We start from the raw sequence: 22,903 nt of genomic DNA, 5'->3' as shown, positions 1-22,903 counted from the left end.
TCTTCACATAATTCTTATTCTACAACATTTGTAACTGTTTAAGCATTCGGTATTCTAACTTCTAATGGCCAGTGAGCTTAATTCTGAATTCCAAACACGTACCTGATTGCTTTTGTAGTTAGAAACTTTGCACCTGCCCCAAAGTCTTTGTAATTTCACTGCCATCTCACTTCGGAGATTCTGGAATAATTGAAAAAGCTCACAAAGGCGCTAGGGGACTCCGCGGCTGTGTTTGTAAAAAGGCTGTAACTAAGCAGACACTTGCAAATGAATGTATTATCCTGGGCAGATTTTTGTAAATCTCCCTCACGTGGGATCTAATCTTGTTTTGTTCAGTCAAACGAATGCAGTGTCGCCATTCTTTTTAATTGTGTTTCATTCACCTGTAAAGCTGGAAATCCTCTTGTGTGAAAACCTCGTCGATTTGGTCTCCAAAATACCTGCAACCCACACACAAAAAAACAAAATAAAATTAGCTCCACCAACTTACAAGACCTCAAACAGCAGGACAGGTGAGACAGCGCGAGATAGCCGTTCGCATAAATTAGACGAATGACCTGGAAGGGTGCTCCGTGGGAGGGATGGCGGGTGCTATCTTGGGTGGCTCTCTAATTAGGATAAGCTTGATGAGGGTGCTTGGGTAAGGGTGACACGGGGAAACGGGTGCAGGTGGAATGTGGCAGGAGTGATGGAGGGGGGCGGGGCTCATTTGACTGAAGAGGTTAGTCATGAAGATTTGTGATTGGCACAGCGACGAGTTGAGAATGTTAGTTTGTACGGCATCAATATTAAAATGACCTCAATCAGTGAAATCAAATATACGTTTGTCAAATTTAAGCTGTCACCACAAGGGGGAGTTGGTGGAGGACATGGATTGTATCTAAACTATTATTTGCATTTTACATTCTCCCAACAACTCCTCTCTCTGTACCTGCTGCTGTGAGCCTCGTCATTTTGGTCTTAAAATCACATTAATGCACTCTACATGATCCTGAATTTTTCATTTAACTATTTTGTTCCTAAACTAAGATATGAACATAAATAACGGACCAATAAGATGCCTTCATTCCCCGAGGTCACTCCTCCTAGTGTAAGCAACAGGTTTGATTGACAGAGAGTGTGTTTTGTTGCTAAGTAAGTCCCCATAGCGCTTTCCGGTGAGAAGGACAGGCACATTTAACCACCTCTATCATGACAACTTCACAGTAGTTGTACTTTAATGTATTGAATGTAATGTATGTATTGTTTCATTAATATCATAGTGTTATTATATTATACTCATTAGCAGAAAAAAATTACATTCACTTCTTAAAACGTATCGAAATCAATTCGATATCGTGACCCATGTATCGAGATACGTATCAAATAGTGGGGAAACTATCCTTGCATCCCTAGTTCTAAAGTCGAATGGTCTGGAAACAGGTGATAAAGTTAATTAATGAATTAACCATTGAATACCAAGGCACACAAAAGTGCTTTACAGTGCATTGTTCATTCACTCCACACTTTACTACCACACACTACTACTGTAGCCACAGCTGCCCTTGGACAGACTGAAGGGAGTGAGGTTGCAAATCTGCGACATTGGCCCTTCCGACCACCACCAACTTTCTCTCAAATGTCTTGGCTAAAGACACAACAGCAGTTTTTACCACTGACGCCCACTGTGGTCCGTGATATACCCAGCGGTCCCCCAACCAACCAGGCCCAGCCCTCTTAGCCTCTGAGATGTGACGAGATCAGGCTTTGACATGTCGCTCTGGCCAGGTGCGTTACACAAATATTCTGTTTTGAGATGTTCCAATTGCAGTAGTTAGCTTATAGCAGATGTAAGACATGTCCTCTTGAATATTCTTGAAGAGAAAAGAGTTCAGGGCTTTGCTTGTTGTCAGGGAAGCGCATTTTAAACATAGATTGTATATATAAATGGACATAGCTAACATAACATGTATATATGAATGGACATATATTCTAGCCTCTTAGCATTTTGGCAGTGAATTACTTCGCAGTGCATAGACCTAAATCAGCGTATCAGCGTTTTCAGGTGTCCACACAGTGCCAGATCAGATCTGTACTCAGATGAATTCGTGGGAGCTGATGGCACCAGATCATTCTGTCTCTGGAGTCGTTTTCCATCAGATTAGTGTGGACAAACACTGCATCCACAACAAAAACAACTCAAATACATACTAGTGTGGATGGGGCCTAAGTCCACTTTTTTATAGTGGTTGGTTTTAAACTGTGTCTTTAATCGTTAATGTTAGAGTCCTTCACGGTGAATAGTTACAAGTGTTTTTTCTATTGTCACTGGATGGATCGTTATAACCCACGATGCATTACAAGAGTAAAGGCAGCGCAGTGGAACAGTGACAGGTCTTAAACTGCACAACATGGCTGAACGAGTGCAGACAGAAGTGGTGTAAACACATTTTGTAGGTGTGACTATGAATAAACCAACAGTGTTAGACGCTCAGTCAAAGAGCATGAATATTCCAGTCTATTTTCTTCACTAATGTAACCGTCCAGATTAAACTATACATAATTCATATTAGTCATTCCATAATAATTCATATTAATCCATAAATACTGTAGAGTCACTCAGGTTTGCCAAGAGTTAACCGTGAACACGCCTTCTTGTTGTTATAATTTCTTTTTCTTTCTACTTGTGAGCCAGCACATTTGTTTTGGACGTGATCAGCACATGCCTCTCTCTGATTGGTTAATCCGTCTGTCAATCAAACCCTTTGGTAATCGGGGAGACAGGATATGGTTCCAGACCCATATGTAAATCATTTCTAAAAGCTTGTGTGGTCTAGTGTTGAGAATACAAGATTACAAAAGCAGATGTGGATGAAACAAAACACAACTCTAAGCATGGTTTTGGAGAAATAACATTATAACCAGGCAGAAAGCTTAAAGTAAAGTATTGTGACTCCCGTCCTCACCTGTAAATGTTGACAAACTGTTTGCCCATTGACAGCGCGCCAGAGTGCAGGTCAAGTATGGAAGCCTGTGGAGAACAAACAAATTACAATATAAGATTAAAGGTGTGAAGGGTTGCATTCAGGGCACATTACCACTGTACACGAGAAGATTACTTTAATGCAGCACTGTCACTTTTTGGTTGGGGGTCTTGTTTCTATGGAGATGTCATTGTTCTCCCTGGAACGTTTCACATTATCACATTAAACAGTTCTGCCTAACATTTATTCAATTACAGGTGGTTTTATAGCTCAAAAATACATAGAAAAACAAGTGTTCTGACTGCGAGCAGGGTCATCGCTCCACAGATCTGATCTGTAACTTGGTCTTGTTTGGTCTCCATGAAGATAGAAAGGTTTAATGCAACACTGTGAAACCTCCCAGACAAAGCAATAACATCTCCATGGAGAAAAGCATTTGAAGGACCAATGTTTAAAGTCACGGCAGTAGCTCAGTTGGTAGATCGTTCATCCACTGATCTGACGGTTGGTGTTTGAATCCCGCTCTTGACACAAAAAACATCACTGGTTGAGAGGCCAGATCCATTGACCCACAGGTTGGCTGGTGTGATTCCAGCTCCCACACATGAATGCTGTCGTTGTGTCCTTGCGCAAGACATTTAACCCACCTCGCCCCCAGTGTCTGTGTACATTGGTGAATGTATGAATGTGTGAGTGAATGGGTGAGTGGCTTCCTCAAGTTCCTCAAGTTTATTTATATAGCACATTTACAACAACTTCAGCTGACCAAAGTGCTTACATACAAGTCAACAAAATAGAAGAAAGAGTTACAAATACATATATACAGAAAACATGTGAAAACTAACAATAAAAACACCAAGATAACCTGACTAGCTCGTACTAAATGCCAGGGAGAAGAGGTGAGTTTTCAGTTTCGTCTCGTTCCTTGTTGTAAAGTGCTTTGGAGTGCCTTGAAGGTGGAAAAGCGCTATAGAAAAATGTGACCATGTGACCATTTAAAGTCACCGTATCTGATTTTTACTGTCTTAAAGGTGAAAAACAGAACTAGTACATTTGAAACGTTTTGCGCTGATCCAAATTATTCCTCACTTACCTCACACATCCTGAGCATTATAATTATTCACAACGATGAGTTTATAAGAGGTTATCAAAACCTGCACATCAAAAACTGGAGGGTTAAAATTTCAGGGTAAAATATTTCAGAGTTGTTTTTAACACATTTTAAAGTTAAATGGGGGTTTGGGTTGGGGATATTTGCCAGAGTTTATATGGTTGAAGTTAATTCCACTTCCCCTAGTGTTCATTCAACTTCCCTTAGTGTTAATTTGGCTCCTCCCACCCAACATTTCAAACTCTTGTAAGAGAAGACCAGTTTGAACCAGTTTTGTTCATAATTCCATCTTAAATTAACAAAAATAAAGTGTAGAAATAAAACCTATCTTTGTATTGTTTAGCTAAATCATAACGAAGTGTTATCCATTTACTCTCAAAATGTTAATATAACTCTTGATTTTGGGGTTAAACAGGAACTTTGGTCCAGTGTTACTTAATTAACATTTCTGAAAATGTTAAATTAACTCTAGAACAGACTGGACTCATAAAACCCTGAGAAAATGTTCAAATTGATTCTGTGAGACTCAATTTTAACACTCCACTTTTTTGCTGTATGTAAATCACGCACTTCCTGATTATCAGACAATAAAATGCTTTATAATTCGATGCAAACAAGACACAGCAGAATTTATTTCATTTATTAGTAATTTGGTTTAAATGTTTAACCTGCGCTGTATTGTATTGTGTGTTTTTTATTTGAATCATTATTATTTTATAGATGCTTTCAGGATTTTTGTTGTAGTTTTTGTTTTTTTCAGAAATATTTACTCTTTTGGATTTCTCTGACAAGTATTGTATTTGTAATTTATGTTTACAGTTGGGAATTTGGCTTGAGAGGGCACATTTTAAGCTGCTTAAAACAGTGTAAACTAGAGGGACAGCAGGTTAGATAAATGCGATAATGACATTTGACATCCATTTTGATTTCATTGCAATTGTTCATTTCACAGCAATATCTTTAATGGTCAATTTTAGTCCTGTCTCTGATCCTCTATATAACTACAGTACTATAATCTACAAGCCCTAAAAACAGATAATTTTCTCAGACACCCCCGTCACGACTGCCCCCTCCCTCGCCCCGTGTGGTCCTTCACACTTCACAGAGATTGATTTCCAGAGGTCTACAGAGGACACAGAGGGGAGAGGAGGACTTTTCCAACTGGAAAGTAGCTACTATGAGTGAAAGATCCATAGTCCTGCAATTTGTAGTAGTGTGCCCTCCAGAGATAAATCACAAAAGTTGCATTAGAAGTACAAACCTAATTTTGGAAAACTTTAGATGAGAACAAAATGCTTCTGGGGCTGCATGATATGGGCTTGTATAGTAAAGTCGTGCGTGTGCGCGTACATGAGCAACCTTTGGCCCACCTCATCCAACCAAAGTCCCAAACGTGCCGTGCCTGAGCACAGATCGATTGTACTCACATTGGACAAACATACTGTGTTTTAGGGGCGATCGGAAACACGAAACTTAAAACCAAATGGTTCATTTACGCCAATTATAAACACTAAAAAAACTGCTCACTCCTTGTGCACTGATGCAGTTCAGCTTCTGTCGGACTAAAGGACACAGCTCAATGGAATATGAGTGTTCTCTATGTGACAGAGGATGTGCTGATGATGCTGAGTCTGTAAATGATGGAAAGGTTCGTGGTGGTAGAAGCTTTGGTTGGTACCAACTTTTGTATTCATGGCAGTAGTGAGTAGTGAATGAGACAACATGCTACGGGAGGGGTAACAAAAGCAAGGAGGCGGGGGCGCGAGCACAGAGAAGGCAAACAAAGCAAAGCGGAGAAATAAGAATTAAATATAAGCATTACATCCATATATATGATATGTCAGAATCCATTTCATGTTTAAAAATATATCTCAATATTTAAAATATTAAGTCACACACCGCCTTCAGAGCACTACCACATTACAATCAATGTGCTACTGCACATCGCAACAGGTTTGAGAAGTCGTAGTCTATTGTTTTGCAACACGCTTTTGTATATTTACGGAGAATTGTCGTGTGGGAGAATGGGTGACTTAAGCTCGTGGGAGGAGCAGTGCACAGAATTGTACATCTAACCATAGGGAGGGTTCGAGTAGAGCCCGGGAGAGATCTCTAGATTAGTCAAACATGCATGGATGACATTTAATACCACTTCAGGCATCTTTTTGATGAGGGAACATTACAACATGGTAGAAAGCTCTACAAAGTCGATCTTGCGTAACATCCCCTCTTTAAAAGTACAACAAAATGTCCCTAGTGAGCCACCGTAGATAATCATATTACATGGTTAAACTTGGCACATTGAACTGTATCCCTTTATTACGCAACAACCAATTTATGAACTGCTTTCGCTATGGCGCCAGTGGCCAAGTTCCCAGCCAGGCTCAGAGAGGGAGCTGCTGCAGACTTTGCTGTAATAAAAAGAAATTATAATTTACAAGCTACAATATATTCCATCTGAGGCCAACTACTAAATCAGCTCTGCCCCCCTTATGCGATATATTGTCATTTTGTTCTCATAAATATTTAATACGGTAGCGCAAACATAGGCTATTTCTGTAGATGTGGATTTGCAACCGTGCTATTCGAAGTTAGCGTTTCATTATGTAAGTCAGGGCGGTTAGTATTAGCAGCATCTTCAAAAGCTCAACTTGAACATACTATGAATTTCAAATGAGAAAAGATTTGGATAGTACAGCATTGCCTTACGGAGATGTGAGCAGGTGGAAAATGAAGATTTTTTCGAGAAGCACAAACTTTTCTCTTTCTTTGTTCCTTGCTTGTTGTTAGGGAAGCGCATTTTAAATTGTGTCTTCAACCGTTCGCTTTAGAGTCCTTCATGCTGAATAGTCGTTACAAGTGTTTTTTCTATTGTCACTGGATGGATCAGTATAACCCACGATGCATTGCAAGAGTAAAGGCAGCGCAGTGGGACAGTGACAGGTCTTAAACTGCACAACACGGCTGATTGAGCGCAGACAGGAGCAGTGAAAACACGCTTTGTAGCCGTGAATTGTCTTGCCCAGTGACACAGTGACTAGGGACGTCGCTAATAATCGCATCGCAATCTTGACATTTTAGAATCCCTTTTCCCAAGCTGGAGGACAGGTCAGAAGTTTATGGTGGAATGTGCTGTTTAACTGTCAGACTGCAGAATAATCTTCCATAGAGTTATACAGGCACTTGCTCTCAATCTGAAATTATGGCATCATTAAATTTAAGAAAGTGAAAGCAACCTTTTAAAGCTGAAATAACCAATTTTGTCTCATAAATAAGTCCAGGATTCCCACTCTTTTTCACTGACAAAATGTTAAAACTTTTCCATGACTTTTTCATGACCTAAAATCATGGCAAACTGCACATAGGCTTAGGGAATGTGCAATCAAAACTGCACATAGCCTTAGGGAATGTGCAATCAAAACTGCACATAGGCTTAGGGAATGTGCAATCAAAACTGCACATAGCCTTAGGGAATGTGCAATCAAAACTGCACATAGGCTTAGGGAATGTGCAATCAAAACTGCACATAGCCTTAGGGAATGTGCAATCAAAACTGCACAGAGGTCAAGGGAATGTGCAATCAAAACTGCACAGAGGTCAAGGGAATGTGCAATCAAAACTGTACAGAGCTTTAGTGAATGTGCAATCAAAACTGCACATAAGGTTAGGGAATGTGCAATCAAAACTGTGCAGAGGTCAAAGGGAATGTGCAATGATAACTGCACATAGATTAGTGAATGTGCAATGAAAACTGCACATAGGTCAGGGGAATGTGCAATCAAAACTGTACATAGGTTAGTGAATGTGCAATCAAAACTGCACAGAGGCTTAGGGATTGTGCAATCAAAACTGCACAGAGGTCAAGGGAATGTGCAATCAAAACTGTACAGAGCTTTAGTGAATGTCCAATCAAAACTGCAAATAGGTTAGAGAATGTGCAATCAAAACTGCAAATAGGTTAGATAATGTGCAATCAAAACTGCACATAGGTTAGAGAATGTGCAACTATTAATGGAATACAAGACTGCAAAGGGCTTGCCTGTAAAGAGTGACTTAAAAGATTCTGTTGCAGCATCACTCATGGTCATACTTGGTCTTGTTCTATTTTGTTCTGTGGTGGTGTTTGTGTGGTGCTTTGTGTTGTCCTGTTTTTGATAAAGCATGTTATCCCCCGTCCCAAGACAAATTTCTCCCACGGGAAACAATAAAGGATTATCTTAAAGTGAATTTTCTATGACTTTACGGCACCTATATGTGTAGAAATGATGATTATGAAATGTTAACTCTTTCCACTCACCTTATGGTTTGGGATTATAGTTTTTTAACATTCAAAGTTCTGTCAGTGCATTTATTGTCGTCTCTTTTAAACAAAAGGTGCATACATTTGTAAATAATCATAATACCCTAATGAGAACATTTTCAATTTCCATGACTTTACAGTATTTCCATGACTGTGGGAACCCTGTAAGTCAAATTCTCTGGAGTTCTGGAAAGTGAACTGTAAAAAGCAGAACTTTGTGGCCAAAATCAGTCAGGCTGATGCTATATTCATCAAATTAAAAAACATTTTATTTATTGCAAACTTAATCACTAGCTGCCACGAGCCATTCCAGCTAGTGATGTGACTTTCAACTCTTTTATGGGATCCGAATTTTTGCATCTGTTCATGTCAAAGAGAAAAGACTGGCTCTTTTTACAGTTCTTTTATACAGAAGTGTGAACAATAATCTCATTGTAGTCATCTCATACTTAATGTGTGCTACAGTTAAAGTGCAAAATGTTCTGCTCAGTCACCTTGAATCAGTTGATTATTATACAAGCTGCAGAAACTCACTCCACCAGAAAAGTATCTTTAAACTGTCACTGTTTTCTGAAAGCATCTCTAAAAATATGCAAATGGTAAACTAGCCAGCAGATGGAGGGAAGAGCAAAAAGCACCTATATTAACATAATCTCATTTATTTTTAAAAAGACACTGAATTTTGTCAGCTCAGAGTAATGAGTTTCCAATTACTTTTTGATGAATTTTATAACAAATACGTAAGATACGTGGACAAAAAATAAATAAATTTAAATATTTACTGTTATTTTTTAAAGAGGGGGTGTATTTTACTTCTATGGGGTATTAACTTCTAACACATAACATATTTATATCACCATGTTACCTTTTTTGTTTTGTAAAACATATTAGCATGATCCCCGCGTTAAGGCAAATCCGTGTATCATTCGTTCATTCATTTTTCAAAATAAAACTAAAACTAAGAAAAAAAAAAACTTCATTATTTATCTCTAAAACCAAAATTTTAAAAAATGGATAACAATTTATTTTTTCAGTTTTGTGTTTAAATGAAAAAAACAGATAATGGACATTTCGCCTTTCCGTGACTTAAACTGCAATGCCGGACTTCTGCGCCGCATACGGACTAAAACAGGATTAAAACAGGACTAAAACAGGACTAAACTAGGATTAAACCTTAACTGAACTAGGACTGAACCAGTACTAAATCAGGACTAAACCAGAACTGAACTAGGACTAAGCCAGGACTAAAACAGGAGGACACCTGGTTTAGACCCGTTTCAGTCCTGGGATCAGTCCTGGTTTAGTTCTTACATTGGTAAGTGCAAGCTGTAAACATTGCTGTACATTTACACTTTTTCATATAAAAATATATATGTTTTAAAATTGAAAGTTATTTTGTTAACATGATCGCCTAAAATGTTAGACAAGTGCAGTTTAAATCACAGAAATGGGAAACCATTATTCATCATTGCCATTATTTACTTAAACACAAAATCGAAAAAACTGAAAAAGCAAATTGTTATGGTGCAGTGGTCGGCCCAGTCACAGGGCCTCGATGGCAGGGGGAGCAGTTTCAGACAACATGACGACGGACGGCAGACGGTGCTGTCAGGTGCAAAGTTAAAGGTTGTATAGAGGATTTTCCAAGGAACGAGAAATCCAGCGACTGTTTGTCCTTTTTCAAATGTTGCGCATGCGTGAAACCACCCCCCTCCCCTACAGCTCCTACGTAGAAACGCCTCCTCCCGTCTCATCCTTACGCCAGAAACAGGTTTGTTTACAGCCGGTGCGCTGCACATGACTTGTAAACAACTAACTACAGTGTTGGTTAGGCAAGACGGAGAAGTGAGGAGCGGGAGGAGCGGGTGCGCGGACATTTCGTGTGCGGACGAGAAGTGAGGAGCAGGGAGAAGAGCGGAGCAGGGAGCAGGGAGAGGAGAGGGGAGAGGGGAGCGGTGCGCGGAGATTCCGTGCCCGGAGAAGTGAGGAGCAGGGGGAAGAGCGGATAGGGCAGCGGGGAGAGGAGCAGGAAAGGGGAGCAGAGAAGGTTGCGCGCGGAGATTCAGTGCGAATGAACTAGCTACAACACGCAGCAGCAAGCGGACTCTTTCTTTGCCTTGAAAATTACGTTTTCAGACATAGGATATCGCTTTCGTGTCCTGAAAAACGTTTGACTAGCTCTTGGAAATAAAGTACGTTTTCATAATAAGCAGAAGTGACCTGTCCAGGAGTAATTTGGCGACCAATGCGTCAGTCTTTAGACCCTGCGTCTGCTTCAGTCGCGCCATCGCTGGAATGAATCTCCAAGAATCACCTTAGTTTGGCTTCGCTGCTTTTCCCCTTGTCTTCTTCTTTCAGCAATCTCAAAAACGGACTTTCTTTTGCGGCTAACTGCTCCTGGATTCTTGTCTGCCATTGCAACAAACTTTGTGCTAACTGCGAGGAAGATATAGGTCAAAAAAAGCCGCTAAGAACTGTTGCGTTGGTGGAGTAAACAGCGTCTGTGCGGCTTGCGTCTGTGGACTGCGTGACAGACGTACGTAAACCACGTACCGGCGGCGCGCAGGCAAGTCAGTTACGCTAGAAACGTAGGGAGATTGATTGACAGCCTGTCAGCTAACAGATAACGAGGCAGTGTCATTATCTATTGGCAAATGTTTAGCCCCACCACATCCAGAGTTGATGAATTTTTATTCTCTTTTTTTTTGGTCATCATAATTACAAGGCTACTGCATCTCTATAATGCTATCATTGACAATTTGAAACAAAAGAAAAATCCTCCATACAACCTTTAATGCACAAATTTGTTTGCAAAAACATCTAAATTGGTTTATGGACATCTTCCATCTCCAACATGACACTTGTTTTGTTTTTACCTAAAGCAAGTTGGATACTCATTTTGACAGGTTTGCCATGATTGGCTATAAAGAACCTGGTGGGTGGTTCTTTGGGGTGATTCGCTCAATCAGCTCTAGGCATTTTGCTGCAAGTCCCTCCTTTTTCTAAACGCTTTCAGCGAGCGCTGTTCCAGATGGAGAATGTGTAGAACTCAATTCAGAGTGACACACAGATCAATCTGGTATGAGCCAGATTAACTGATAACAACTGTAATGTGTAACTGTTACGTTTGGGTTATGAGTTCTAACACCTAACTCTAAAATTAATGATCACAACCTAAACCCCAGCACCTGCAGCACCTGCAGCACCTGCAGCACCTGCAGCACCTGCAGCACCTGCAGCACCTGCAGCACCTGCAGCACCTGCAGCACAGGGAGGGAATTCTGGAGGTTCTGAGATTTCACATGAGACATGTTCTGTCCATATGCTGAGAATGAGAACCAACAGGTTAAGGCTCTGGCAACACATGTTCATTTGTTATTGTTGTTGTTTGTTCATTTTATTCAAGGTCATGTTTGTAATGCCAGCAGAGGGCGCAACACCTGCATGCGACTGAAGACTTTTTAAAACAGGCTAAAAAACTGTAGCTGCTAACATCAAAACTGGTTAGTGGCGTAGCCTCTATATGTAAAGCCTTCTGTTGTTTGAGACTCAGGAAGAGTGTGTTAGCATGCTAGTTGTTGGCATGCAAGTTGTTGGCATTACGGTGACGACAAAACTCTACTCACAGCTCTGTGCGTTGTGAAAAGTGTATCTAAACTCACTGCAGTGAATAATAAGGAAATCATCAAGAGTTTTTATTTTCTTTTTGAGAGAAGAACACAGCCTAAATCTGCAGGGTTTGTGTGTTAAACGTGTGAATGAAACAAAACACAACTCCAGCATTTTTTTGATGTGGAAACATTATAACAGAAAATAAAACAATATGAGGCCTTTAAGAGAATGCTTTTAAGACAGTAAAGACAGTAAGATAGGCTAACCCAGCGAGGTAACCCAAACACATGAATAAGCCATACTCACTCCTCCCTCTGACCCGGCCAGCGCCAGTCCTCTCTCTGCCAGCCTGAGGAGCAGACAGGAGATGCACGCTTCAGTATATGTTTTATTCAGATGCATAGACACAGAGGAGATGCGCTCTAGCATACACTGTGCTGTTTACCTGCGCAGTACCTCAGCTTCCTCTCTGGTCACTACGGCGTCCGTCACCGCTCGGCCGCACTTCTGAGGGGTACAGCCTGGAAGAAGAAATAACAAAAGCATAAGATGAGTCACATATGGGGGAGGTTTGGTGAGGAGATGTAAGGAAAGAGAAGATACACTATATGTACTATTGTGTTTTTTTTTCTGATCTGTGTTATAATGTTGTTTCTAAAGATAGACCGATATATCAACCAGCTGATATTTGGACTTTTTAGCATATCGGCGATCGGCTTTAAAGGTTGTATCAAGGATTCTCCAAGGAAAGAGAAATACAGCGACTGTCCTTTTTCAAACGTTACACATGTGTGACATCACCTAGCCAGGTTGGTGCCACCTAGTGCCTCTGTGCAATTTAATTTCTCTCCAGCAACTAGTTCAGGAATCAGAATACACTAGAAGGTTCACAAAAACCCCGGAAGTGCGAGGTCGGACACCAGCCAATCAGCGAAGAACCATATATTCTGTGTTGGCAACGATTCCCGAGATCGAGGATTTAAAGCCCGAACAAAGAGAATGTTTGGTGAATTTTATCAAGGGGAAAGATGTTATTGCCCTTCCTCCTACGGGATTTGGGAAAAGCTTAATATACCAGTTAGCCCCGTTAGTGGTGCATTACATACGTCACGACCAAATATCAGCGTTTGGTTAAATGGTAAAAAGTACCTGCCTACTGTCGAGCGAACGAATTCTAACACTTTCGAGGTCAGATGGTTTATCAGGCTAGACATTACGCTCCTCCTCCACAGCTCCCTAAGTAGAAACACCTCCTCCCTCCTCCTCCTTACACTAGAAATCATGCTTGTTTACAACCACTGCGCGTTCAGATTTGATGAATGAATTGCTGTTGAAGTTACCTGTCCAGAAGTAATTCAGCGGCCATCACGTCAGTTTTTTAACCCTTCGTCTGCTTCTGTGCACGCCATTGCTGGAAGTAATCTCTAATAATCACCTTAGTCTGGGTTTGCTCTTTTTTACCTTCCCTTTTTCTATCAGCAACCTCAAAAACTGACTTTCTTTTTGCGGCTAACTGGTCGTGGATTCTTGTCTGCCATTGCAACAAACTTTGTGCTAACTGTGAGGAAGCTACAGTTCGAAACAGCGACAGCGCCTTCTTATGTGAAATACGTGAGAGCCGAACGTAAACCATGTAATCCCAGCACGCCAGAGAGTCAGTTACGCTAGAGACTTTGGGAGTTTGATAGATAACCAGGAAGCCTTGTTATCTATTGACTAATGTTTATCTGGCCCCACCACATCCACAGCTGATGGATTTTCTTTTTTTTTGTTTTTTTGGTCATCATAATTACAAGGCTGCTGCATCTCTATAATGCTAGTTTGAACTTTCATTGACAATTTGAAACAAACTAAAAAAATCCTCCACACAACCTTTAAATCTCCGCACAGCCCAATATTTTGTTTTGGCTGATCTGCTGCATAAAAAACGCACACAAAATGTACACAGTTCTCTTAAGGGTTTGTCATAAAAAGGGTTGTGGGTGAGTTTGTAGTAAATTAAATTACATAATTTAAAGAAAGTAATCAACATTGGCCCTTCATATCAGCTCATCTGCATTTGCTTGCTATGGATTTTAAACAATCGGTATCGGCTATGAAAAAAACATATCAGTCGCTCACTAGTTGTTTCCTCATGGTAAATATGTGCAGTATGAAACATATAAAACTTTGTAACCTGCAAGGGCTGAATATGACACTAATCCCACACACAATCTCCTCACAAGTGTTGGAGAAAGGTCATTTTTACCACAGAATCATAGAAAAACAAGGGAAATGATGATTGTTTCCTTAAACTCGATTGCTGTGTTGTGTGTGTATGAGAGTGAGAAAGAAAATTATCACAGTGTGTGTCTGTGTGTGTGTGTGTGTGTGTTTGTGTGTGTGTGTGTGTGTGTGTGTGTGTGTGTGTGTGTTTGTGTGTGTTTGTATGTGTGTGTGTGTGTTGGGGTGTGTGTGCGCGCGTGTGTGTGTGTGTGTGTGTGCGCGTGCGAGTGTGTCTGTGTGTGCGTGTGTGTGCGTGCGTGTGTGTGTGTGTGTGTGTGTTGGGCAGCATGGGGGTAAACACAGTAATGCAAATATTGCATTACAACCTTAAAAAAACATAAGACATAGCTCTTTCAGTGATATCACAGTGAACATACATCAGGCTGTGAAAAGATTTTTACTCTGCAAAATCCTGTAGCCCCTTTCCTTGTTGTGTCTTTGAGGAGCCATTTGCTTGTGGGATACAAAGGTACTTGTAACTGTCCTCAACATCTGCTAGATTTCAAGCAATAATTGGTTAGCTCAGCTGGTATATTACTGGATTTTCACACAGGCAACCTGGGTTCAAATCCCCTTTCTGATTCATATTTAGTTTTGTTTTTTTTAACTGCAACATATAATTAAAAAATACAAACATTACATGGAACATACAAAGAAAATGTAGTTTATCATGCACATTACCTGTAAATGTCATGCAAAATGTTCACTTTATCTTTACTAGTTTTTCATAATATAGTTGTATGAGAAAAATGTAAAAGGGGAAACACTTTCAGGAGTGAACCACACATGACACATATTAACCGTATATAAAGATTTACTACAAAGACAGAGGTAAATTCTTTTTTTTTCCCTGTTTTTTTTTTTTTCCATATGGGTACCTGCAATTGTGTGTGTGTGTGTGGGGGGGGGATTTATGTGTTTAAAACATAAATCTTGCATAATTAGGCTGAGTTCTCCTCTCAAACAGAAAACACTGTGTTCCACCTTGTGATGTCATGTAGTAATACAGGAAGGCCTTCATTGTGTTTTTAAACTCCATGCACCTTCACTAGAATTATTTGGCTAATTTCAGCCCTGGAATTGCCAAGCTATACTGAACAAAAGGTAAAAAGAGCTGTTCCCTTGAAAACTACCACTGTATGACATCATAACTTGGCAAAGCATTTTGAGCTTTGGAGAAGCAGACAGACTAATAATAAAGAATTACTCAAACATATATGAATAAAACAAAACACAACTCCAGGTCTGTTTTTGCGTAGGTAACAGCATTATAACATGGTTTAAAGCTCACAAGAGTCAATTTTGTGTAATATAGGACATTTAAAACACGACTACCATTATTTTTTATAGTTCAATAGTGATTATTTGTTGCAGCCTTAATGGGGAGCACATTCACATGGCCTGTAAAATGTGATAACTAGAATAATAAGACAACCCAATAATGAGATGTTATTTTCGGTGTGTTTACATGTTCATGAGAAATGTGATCACCAAAAAAAACACCCGTTCGCACATTTGCATCATTCTCCTTGTCAAAACCTGCACAGGCGTGAACAACCAGAGACAAACCAGATTACTCACATCAGATGGAACTGGCTGCGCTTACATTACGTGCAAACTCTATATCTGATTATTGATACTTTGCAGCTGATGTCATCAATATTACCTGGGGGTGTGATGCTAACGAGAGGCCCTGCTCTGTCTGGAGTTCGTTTTAACATAATCTGAACAGAAAGAGCTGACTTGGCTGGAACTACCATGCGAGTTTTCTTATCAGGCAGTGTTTGTTAATGTGTGCACGATGTCACTATGGCAACTGCTGAACATTCCGCCACAGAAATACATTCAGAACACCCCCAGCACAAGGTCAATGTACTGCATTTTTCAGACTGCGACATATACTCCGGTGCGATTTATATATTTAAATTTTTACACTGAAGCCGTGAGAGGCTCTAATCTTGTGTATCAGTATCTGTTACTCCTATTACCCCTGTACCACTGTCACTTGGCTCTACTGCGCATGTGTCCTGCAGAAGAAGCTGCTGTCCTGTTACAAGTAGTGAAATATTCAGCTGAAAATGGTAATCGAGCAGCAGAAAAAAAAACTTGCACGGCAACAGGGAGGATGCACCATGCAACTTTCCTGAAGTCACTGGATGGATGGACAAAGCCTGGACTTCAGTGACAACGAAACCATCCTGTCGGGATTCAGAAAGGCCAGAATAATTCTAAGTTGAACTGATGCTAAGTCTGACGACAGTTACACAGAAGAGGAAGCGGTGCTCTGTTTACCTCCGGAGGTCGGGGAGTTGCTCAGAAGTGACACAGAGGATGAAGAATTGAATGGATTTTGTGATTTGGAGTGAGATGGAGAGTTTGGTAAACTTGTTCTGTTCTGTTGTTTATGTTATAGTTTATCTGAAGAACTGTTCATATGTGACGTTAACAGTCTGTTGTTCTCTCTTCTATTGTTTTTACTAGAACTTGACTTTCAGCATTAAATGTTGGTTCCTGGTCTCTGATTTTATAAAATAAATTTCCCCCAAAATGTGCTTACATTTACAACTTATATTACAACTTATATTTTATTTTTTTTCACTCCGGAGTGACTTGCAGTCCAAAAAATACAGTAGTACCAATAATAATTAGTGGTAATATTGATATATCGTATTGTGATGTGATATTGTATTGTAATGTGATGATACAGTATCAATATCGTGGGCTGTTGTATCGATATATCGCCAAGAGTATTTTTTGGTATATTTTACCAAAGTATTTTGCCACAACAGCTACAGTTTTGTGGTTTGTTCAGAGGAAGGAAACTCATTTATGTGACACATTTGACATTTTCACTGTTTTGATGAGTAAAATGTTTGTTTCATATGAACTTTGCACAAGACGTGATTTAACAAAGACTTTTAGTATCACAGCCCTGATTTATTCTTTATTTTTTATTGAATCATATCGAATTGATTTGAAATATATCGTATCGAACCAAAAGTGCACTGTATTAAGATATGTATCATGGCTTGTGTATTGAGGTATGTATCGTATCAGCAGCTTTTTAATGAGACCCAGCCCTAATAATAATTAGCAGATTTTTTGGAGTTTGAGACCATTAAAGTCACATGTATGCAGCACACTCATCTTACTTCTTACTGTTCATGGGCCCTCTCACATCAGATTTTTTTCCCCAACAGAAGATGAGACGCAAACTTGGATCCATGTGAACAAAATGACAGAATTCATAATAATTAAATAGTGCAGTTGGGCCCAAATACTCTCCCTTACCGTGTGGCAATTCGATCTGCTGAGAGGCCATGTGTAACTCAAGTCAATGTTGCAGAAAAATTAGAAGAAATGACTTTACTTTGCTCTGACTGTTTAACGATCTTTTCGAGGCACGTAACAATAGTCTTATAATTCATTATTTGTCCAGTGTGACAGAGATGTGGCGGCATTTTCGACATATCAGGTTTTCTGTTCTGGGGTTGCAACATAGTATTTAAAATACAGATATTTATGATCAATACGTGTTATACATTGGTACATAATGGTTTATGATTTGTGTAAAAGTAATAATAGTAGAACTTGGAGTAGTGGTAGTAACAGTAGTAGCTGTAGTAGCAGTAACAGTAGCAGCAGCAGCAGCAGCAGAGTAAGTAGTGGTAATAGCAGTAGCAGTAGTATTAGTAGTAGTCATAGTAGAACAAGTAGTGGTAGTAACAGTATTAGCAGCAGTAGAACAAGTATTAAGAGTAGTACTAGTAGCAGTAGTAGTAGCGGCAGTAGTAGTAGTAGTAAAAGGAGTAGAAGTATTAGTATTAGTAGCAGTAGCAGCAGTAGTAGCAGTAGTAGCAGTAGAAGTAGCAGAACCTTGTGAAGTAGTCATAGTAGAACAAGTAGTGGTAGTAGCAGCAGTAGAACAAGTATTAAGAGTAGTAGTAATAGTAGCAATAGTAAGAGCAGCAGCAGCAGCAGCGGTAACAGTAGTAGAAGTACTAGTAAAAGTAGTAGTATTAGTAGTAGTATTAGCAGTAGTAGTAGCAGCAGCAGCAGAAACGGCAGTAGTAAAAGTAGTAGTAGTGGCAGCAGCAGTAGTAGTAGCAGTAGAAATAGCAGAACCTTGTGAAGTAGTAGTAGAACAGTGGTAGTAACAGCAGTAGAACATGTATTAAAAGTAGTAGTAGCAGCAGTAGTAGTAACAGTAGTAGTAGTAGTAGCAGTAACAGTAGTAGTAGTAGTAGTAGTAGTAGTAGTAGTAGTAGTAGTAGTAGTAGTAGTAGTCGCAGCAGCAGCAGTGACAGTAGTAGCACTAGTAGTAGCAGTAGAAGTAACAGAACCTTGTGAAGTAGTAGTAGTAGTAGTAGTAGTAGAACAAACAGTGGTATTAACAGTAGTAGCAGCAGTAACAGCAATAGTAGTACTACTAAAAGTAGTAGTAGTAGCAGTAGCAGCAGCAGTACTAGCAGTAGAAGTAACAGAACCTTGGGAAACCATTAAGAGCAGTGAAGTATCCCCAAGTACTCTTAAGGGGAGCCTGTTTGAGGGTGATTGGTTTGAGGTAGTAGTAGTACTAGCACTAGCACTAGCACTAGCACTAGTAGTAGTAGTAGTAGTAGTAGTAGTAGTAGTAGTAGTAGCAGTAGTAGTAGAAGTAGCAGAACTTTGTGAAATAGTAGTAGTAGTAGAACAAACAGTGAGACAGTGGTAGTAACAGTAGTATTAGCAGCAGTAGTAAGAGAAGTAAAAGTAGTAGTAGTAGCAGTAGTAGTAGTAGTAACAGTAGTAATAATAGTAGTAGTAGTAGTAGTAGTAGTAGTAGTAGTAGTAGTAGTAGTAGTAGTAGTAGTAGTAGTAGCAGCAACAGTAATAGCAGTAGAAGTAGCAGAACTTTGTGAAGTAGTTATAGTAGAACAAGTATTAAGAGTAGTAGTAGTAGCAGTAGAAGTAGCAGAACCTTGTGAAACCGTTAACAGCAGTGGAGTATCCTCTAGTACTCTTAAGGGGAGCCTGTTTGAGGTTGATGGATTTGAGCTAATAGTAATAGTAGTAGTAGTAGTAGTAGTAGTAGTAGTAGCCGCAGTAGTAGTAGTAGTAGTACCTTGTGAAATATTTATCAGTACAACATTGTTCTTAAGCTGAGCATGTTTGAGGTTGACGGACAAAGCAGTGAAACCTGAAATAAATGATCCTTTCTGTTTATTCATCACTGGCTTTTCTTAAATATTCGTTCAGAAAAACTAGCACACAAGCTCTGGCGCTGCTGCCTACAATGAAAAGATTTTAAAACTGCATCTCCCTCTGTTTTTTAGTTTAACCATGTGGGAAAGTCATTATACCGAACACTACCAAATCCCATCAACAATTCCCAGTATCGTGGATCTCAGGCTAACTCTGCCCCACTGCGTTTGTTTATGTGTTCACTCATTTCCTGTGTACTGATGGTAGTAGAAGTAGACATAGTAGTACAAGAAGTAGTAGTGGCAGTAGAAGTAGTACATATCATAGTAGAGAAAGTAGAAGTAGACATGATTGTACAAGAAGTAGTAGTAGTAGAAAAAGTACAATTATTAATAGGTGCGTGTATCATTAAAAAGCTGCTGATATGATACATACCTTGATACACAGTCCACGATACGATGCATATCTCGATACAGTGAGTTTATTCAAATCGATTTATACAGTTTAATAAAAAATGTCTAAATCATGGCTGTGATTAGGGATGGGCATGATTAGTCGATTAATCGATAATTGATCATTAAGTATTTCGTCTATTACGTTCATTTTTAATCGACAAACCGAATGTAGGTCGCTGTGCGTAGCGTAGGATGACCAAAGTCCGTTTTTCCCCAGACATGTCCGTTTTTCACGTCCTGTCCTGGCTCTCCGGGTTTTTTTTTTTTAAGTGATGCAAATGTCCGGGTTTTCATTAGCTTTCATTGGGCCATTAAATTGAGCGGCTCTCGTAGCTCTCTGAACTCAGAAGGAGCGAGCAGACACACACAGCCGGTCAGTCTGCAAATGTGCATTTAACGATGACTTGTACAAGAAATTTCTCGCAAGTGGGAGGCCGTGTGCACAGTGGCGGTGCCAGGGACCTCAAAGCTCATCAGGACACCGAAAAACATGAAAAAGCTTTGCCAGGTGAGAGTAGCTCAATGTTGATGATGAGGCCCCACCTCCCACCCCCCGTACGGTGTCCTAGTTTTGACAAACGCAAACATGGTCACACTAACCTGTATTCCACTGAGTCGTGACCTTTAGTCTGACAGAAGCTGAACTGCATCAGCGTACAAGAGCTGTTTTTTTCTTCATTTAGTTTATGCAAATTAGCCATGTGGTTTTAAGTTTTGTTTCTGTGACACTTGTGACACATTATAATGTCAAACGGGCTGATGTGGCTCTAGAGTGATCATGGTTTATATGTCGTAAAGTTGAATTTATTTATGCAGATTAGTAGCGCAGATAGTAATAATGATAATAATTTTAATATAAAAACGTTAATGATTAATCAATAATCGATCGTTAATTCTCCCGATGATCGATTAAGAAAATTTAATCGAATGCCCATCTCTACCTCTGATACTAAATGTCTTTGTTAAACCACGTCTTGCGCAAAGTTACTACGAAACACAAACATTTTAATCAAAAGAGTAAAAATGTCAAGTGTGTTGCAGAAACAAATTTACTTTCTAAACAAGGAACAAAACTGTAGTGCTGTAACAAATAATTGAGTAAAATATACCAAAAATTACTGTTCGCGATATATCGATAAAGCAGCCCACGATATCAATACTGTATCATCACATTAAATGATACGATATTACGATGTTTCAATATTTATTTTAAGTTGTAGAAGTAGTTGTTGGAACCATTTCAGTACTGTATTTTGTCATTTGGTCCAACAATCCTATAATAGCCAGTCCAGTATGAGAGGGGAGAGAGGAGCCCTGAGGTGTTGCAGTGTGGAGATGTAGTCAAAAGAGTAGACTTGGGACTATATCTGACCTATCTTTAGTGGAAGACATATGTCCAAGGCACCACAGACATTGTAGCCATAACAGACCTCATACAGGGACAGTTTTGGCCATTACACACACCATGGATTGTACCTATTTATTGTGTTTATGCACAATGATCTGTAGGACAAAAGTAGACAGTCACATGAGATATCTTGACTTTTGCCTGTAAAATCTTGTGTTGACTGTTACAACAAAAATGTAATATCTTGGACATATCATCACTGCGGACATGGCAGATGATGATGATGACATATAAACAGTGTAGGATGATCTATGCTCAGGCAAATACTCTTATGGGCAAGTTTGGCTCTTGTACAAATGATGTAAAGTTTTTATTGTTTAAATCATTGTACATTGTTGTACACAGCTAACCTCTGGATAAATTACAAAAAAGCCAGTTTGTAAAGACTGCAGGTGGCCTATGATGACATTTGCAGGTGTTTTTGAGGAGGCCACAATGGACGAGTGCGAGGGAGATGTTTGTTAGTGCATGAGTGAATGCTCTGAAAGTACTTTAATGTACAGTTTTATTTGCAGGCTTAACAAATAGGACAATGAAATAATTACTTACAATCACTTACAAATATGAGATTCACTGCAATACAATATCAGTCCAATATGAAGAGACACTTGTATGATTGTCTTTTAAAAACATAAGTGTTTATTGTTTAGTACTGTCACTGTCCTTGTCTGTTTTTAAAAATGGACCATGAGTCCGGAATAAAGATGAACTGACTGACTGAATAATACTGAGCCCAAAGTTGTGACTTTTGGGTACGAGGCAGGGATGTATTAGCCAGGCTGGCGCCACCTAGTGCCTCCACTCAATTAAATTTCTCTTCAATGACAGGAATCAGAATACACTAGATAATTTGCAAGAACTCCGGAAGTTGTAGACCGTGCACCGGCCAGTCAGTGAAGAGCCATACAATCTATACAGGCAACAATTCCCAAGATCGAGGATTTAAAGCCAGAAAAAAAAAAAAAAAAAGTTTGGTAAATATTATCAAGGGGAAAGACGTTATTGCCCTTCTTCCTACGAGATTTGGGAAAAGCTTAATATACCAGTTAAAGCGAACAAATTCTAATGCTGTGAGGTCAGACAGTTTCCACAAAGTGAAACTGAATAATGAATCAGACTACAGATGTATCTGGGCACATTGCAAATATGCCCACCAAGGGTTTCAACATAAAACTGAAAAAAAGGAAAAAGAAGCAGTATAAAAAGACTGAAGGCTTTAATAGCTGCTGCTCTGGTAAAAAATAAAAGCAGGAAAAGCATCATATTTGAAGGAGATTGACGCAATGGATATTAGAGGAACTTGAAACTAAATGAGATCAACACTCACAGATCCAGTGCCTCAGTCTCACCACTGTGATGAAGTGAAGTGGGAGGAGTCAGAGATATGTGCCACACTGATGGGTGCTTTTGTGCCAACATGGCCCGGTACCACCACTGAAATGTAAAATGTATTCTCTCAACTGAACAACAGCAAATCTTAGGCTTGTCACAATAAGGCCTAATATCTATCACTGGCACAAGATATTTTTGGAGTTAATATTTATCATGTGTAGAATTTCTTTGCACTATTGGAAAATTTTTGGTTATTTTTTGGCTATATAATCA

The 22,903-nt window shown here is 39.5% G+C and overlaps 1 protein-coding gene across 1 annotated transcript in view; it reads right to left on the bottom strand.

Annotated features, from left to right (window-relative positions):
- uts2r2 (urotensin-2 receptor 2) overlaps positions 1-22,903 on the bottom strand; it is a 124,052-nt gene that overhangs the window by 66,511 nt on the left and 34,638 nt on the right. Inside the window, exons 3-6 of the mRNA XM_020919249.2 lie at positions 12,432-12,507; positions 12,293-12,335; positions 2,946-3,010; positions 384-440 (exon numbers count right to left, since the gene is read on the bottom strand). Of these exons, the coding sequence (XP_020774908.1) occupies positions 384-440; positions 2,946-3,010; positions 12,293-12,335; positions 12,432-12,507 (241 nt within the window). The remainder of the gene's footprint in view (positions 1-383; positions 441-2,945; positions 3,011-12,292; positions 12,336-12,431; positions 12,508-22,903) is intronic.

Source organism: Boleophthalmus pectinirostris, unplaced genomic scaffold, assembly GCF_026225935.1.
Source record: "Boleophthalmus pectinirostris isolate CB_2022bp ecotype Guang Dong unplaced genomic scaffold, ASM2622593v1 HiC_scaffold_14, whole genome shotgun sequence".
NCBI classification, from domain to species: Eukaryota; Metazoa; Chordata; class Actinopteri; order Gobiiformes; family Gobiidae; genus Boleophthalmus; species Boleophthalmus pectinirostris.
Note: the sequence above shows the minus strand (reverse complement) of the source record. Positions and strands in the feature narration are given on the sequence as shown.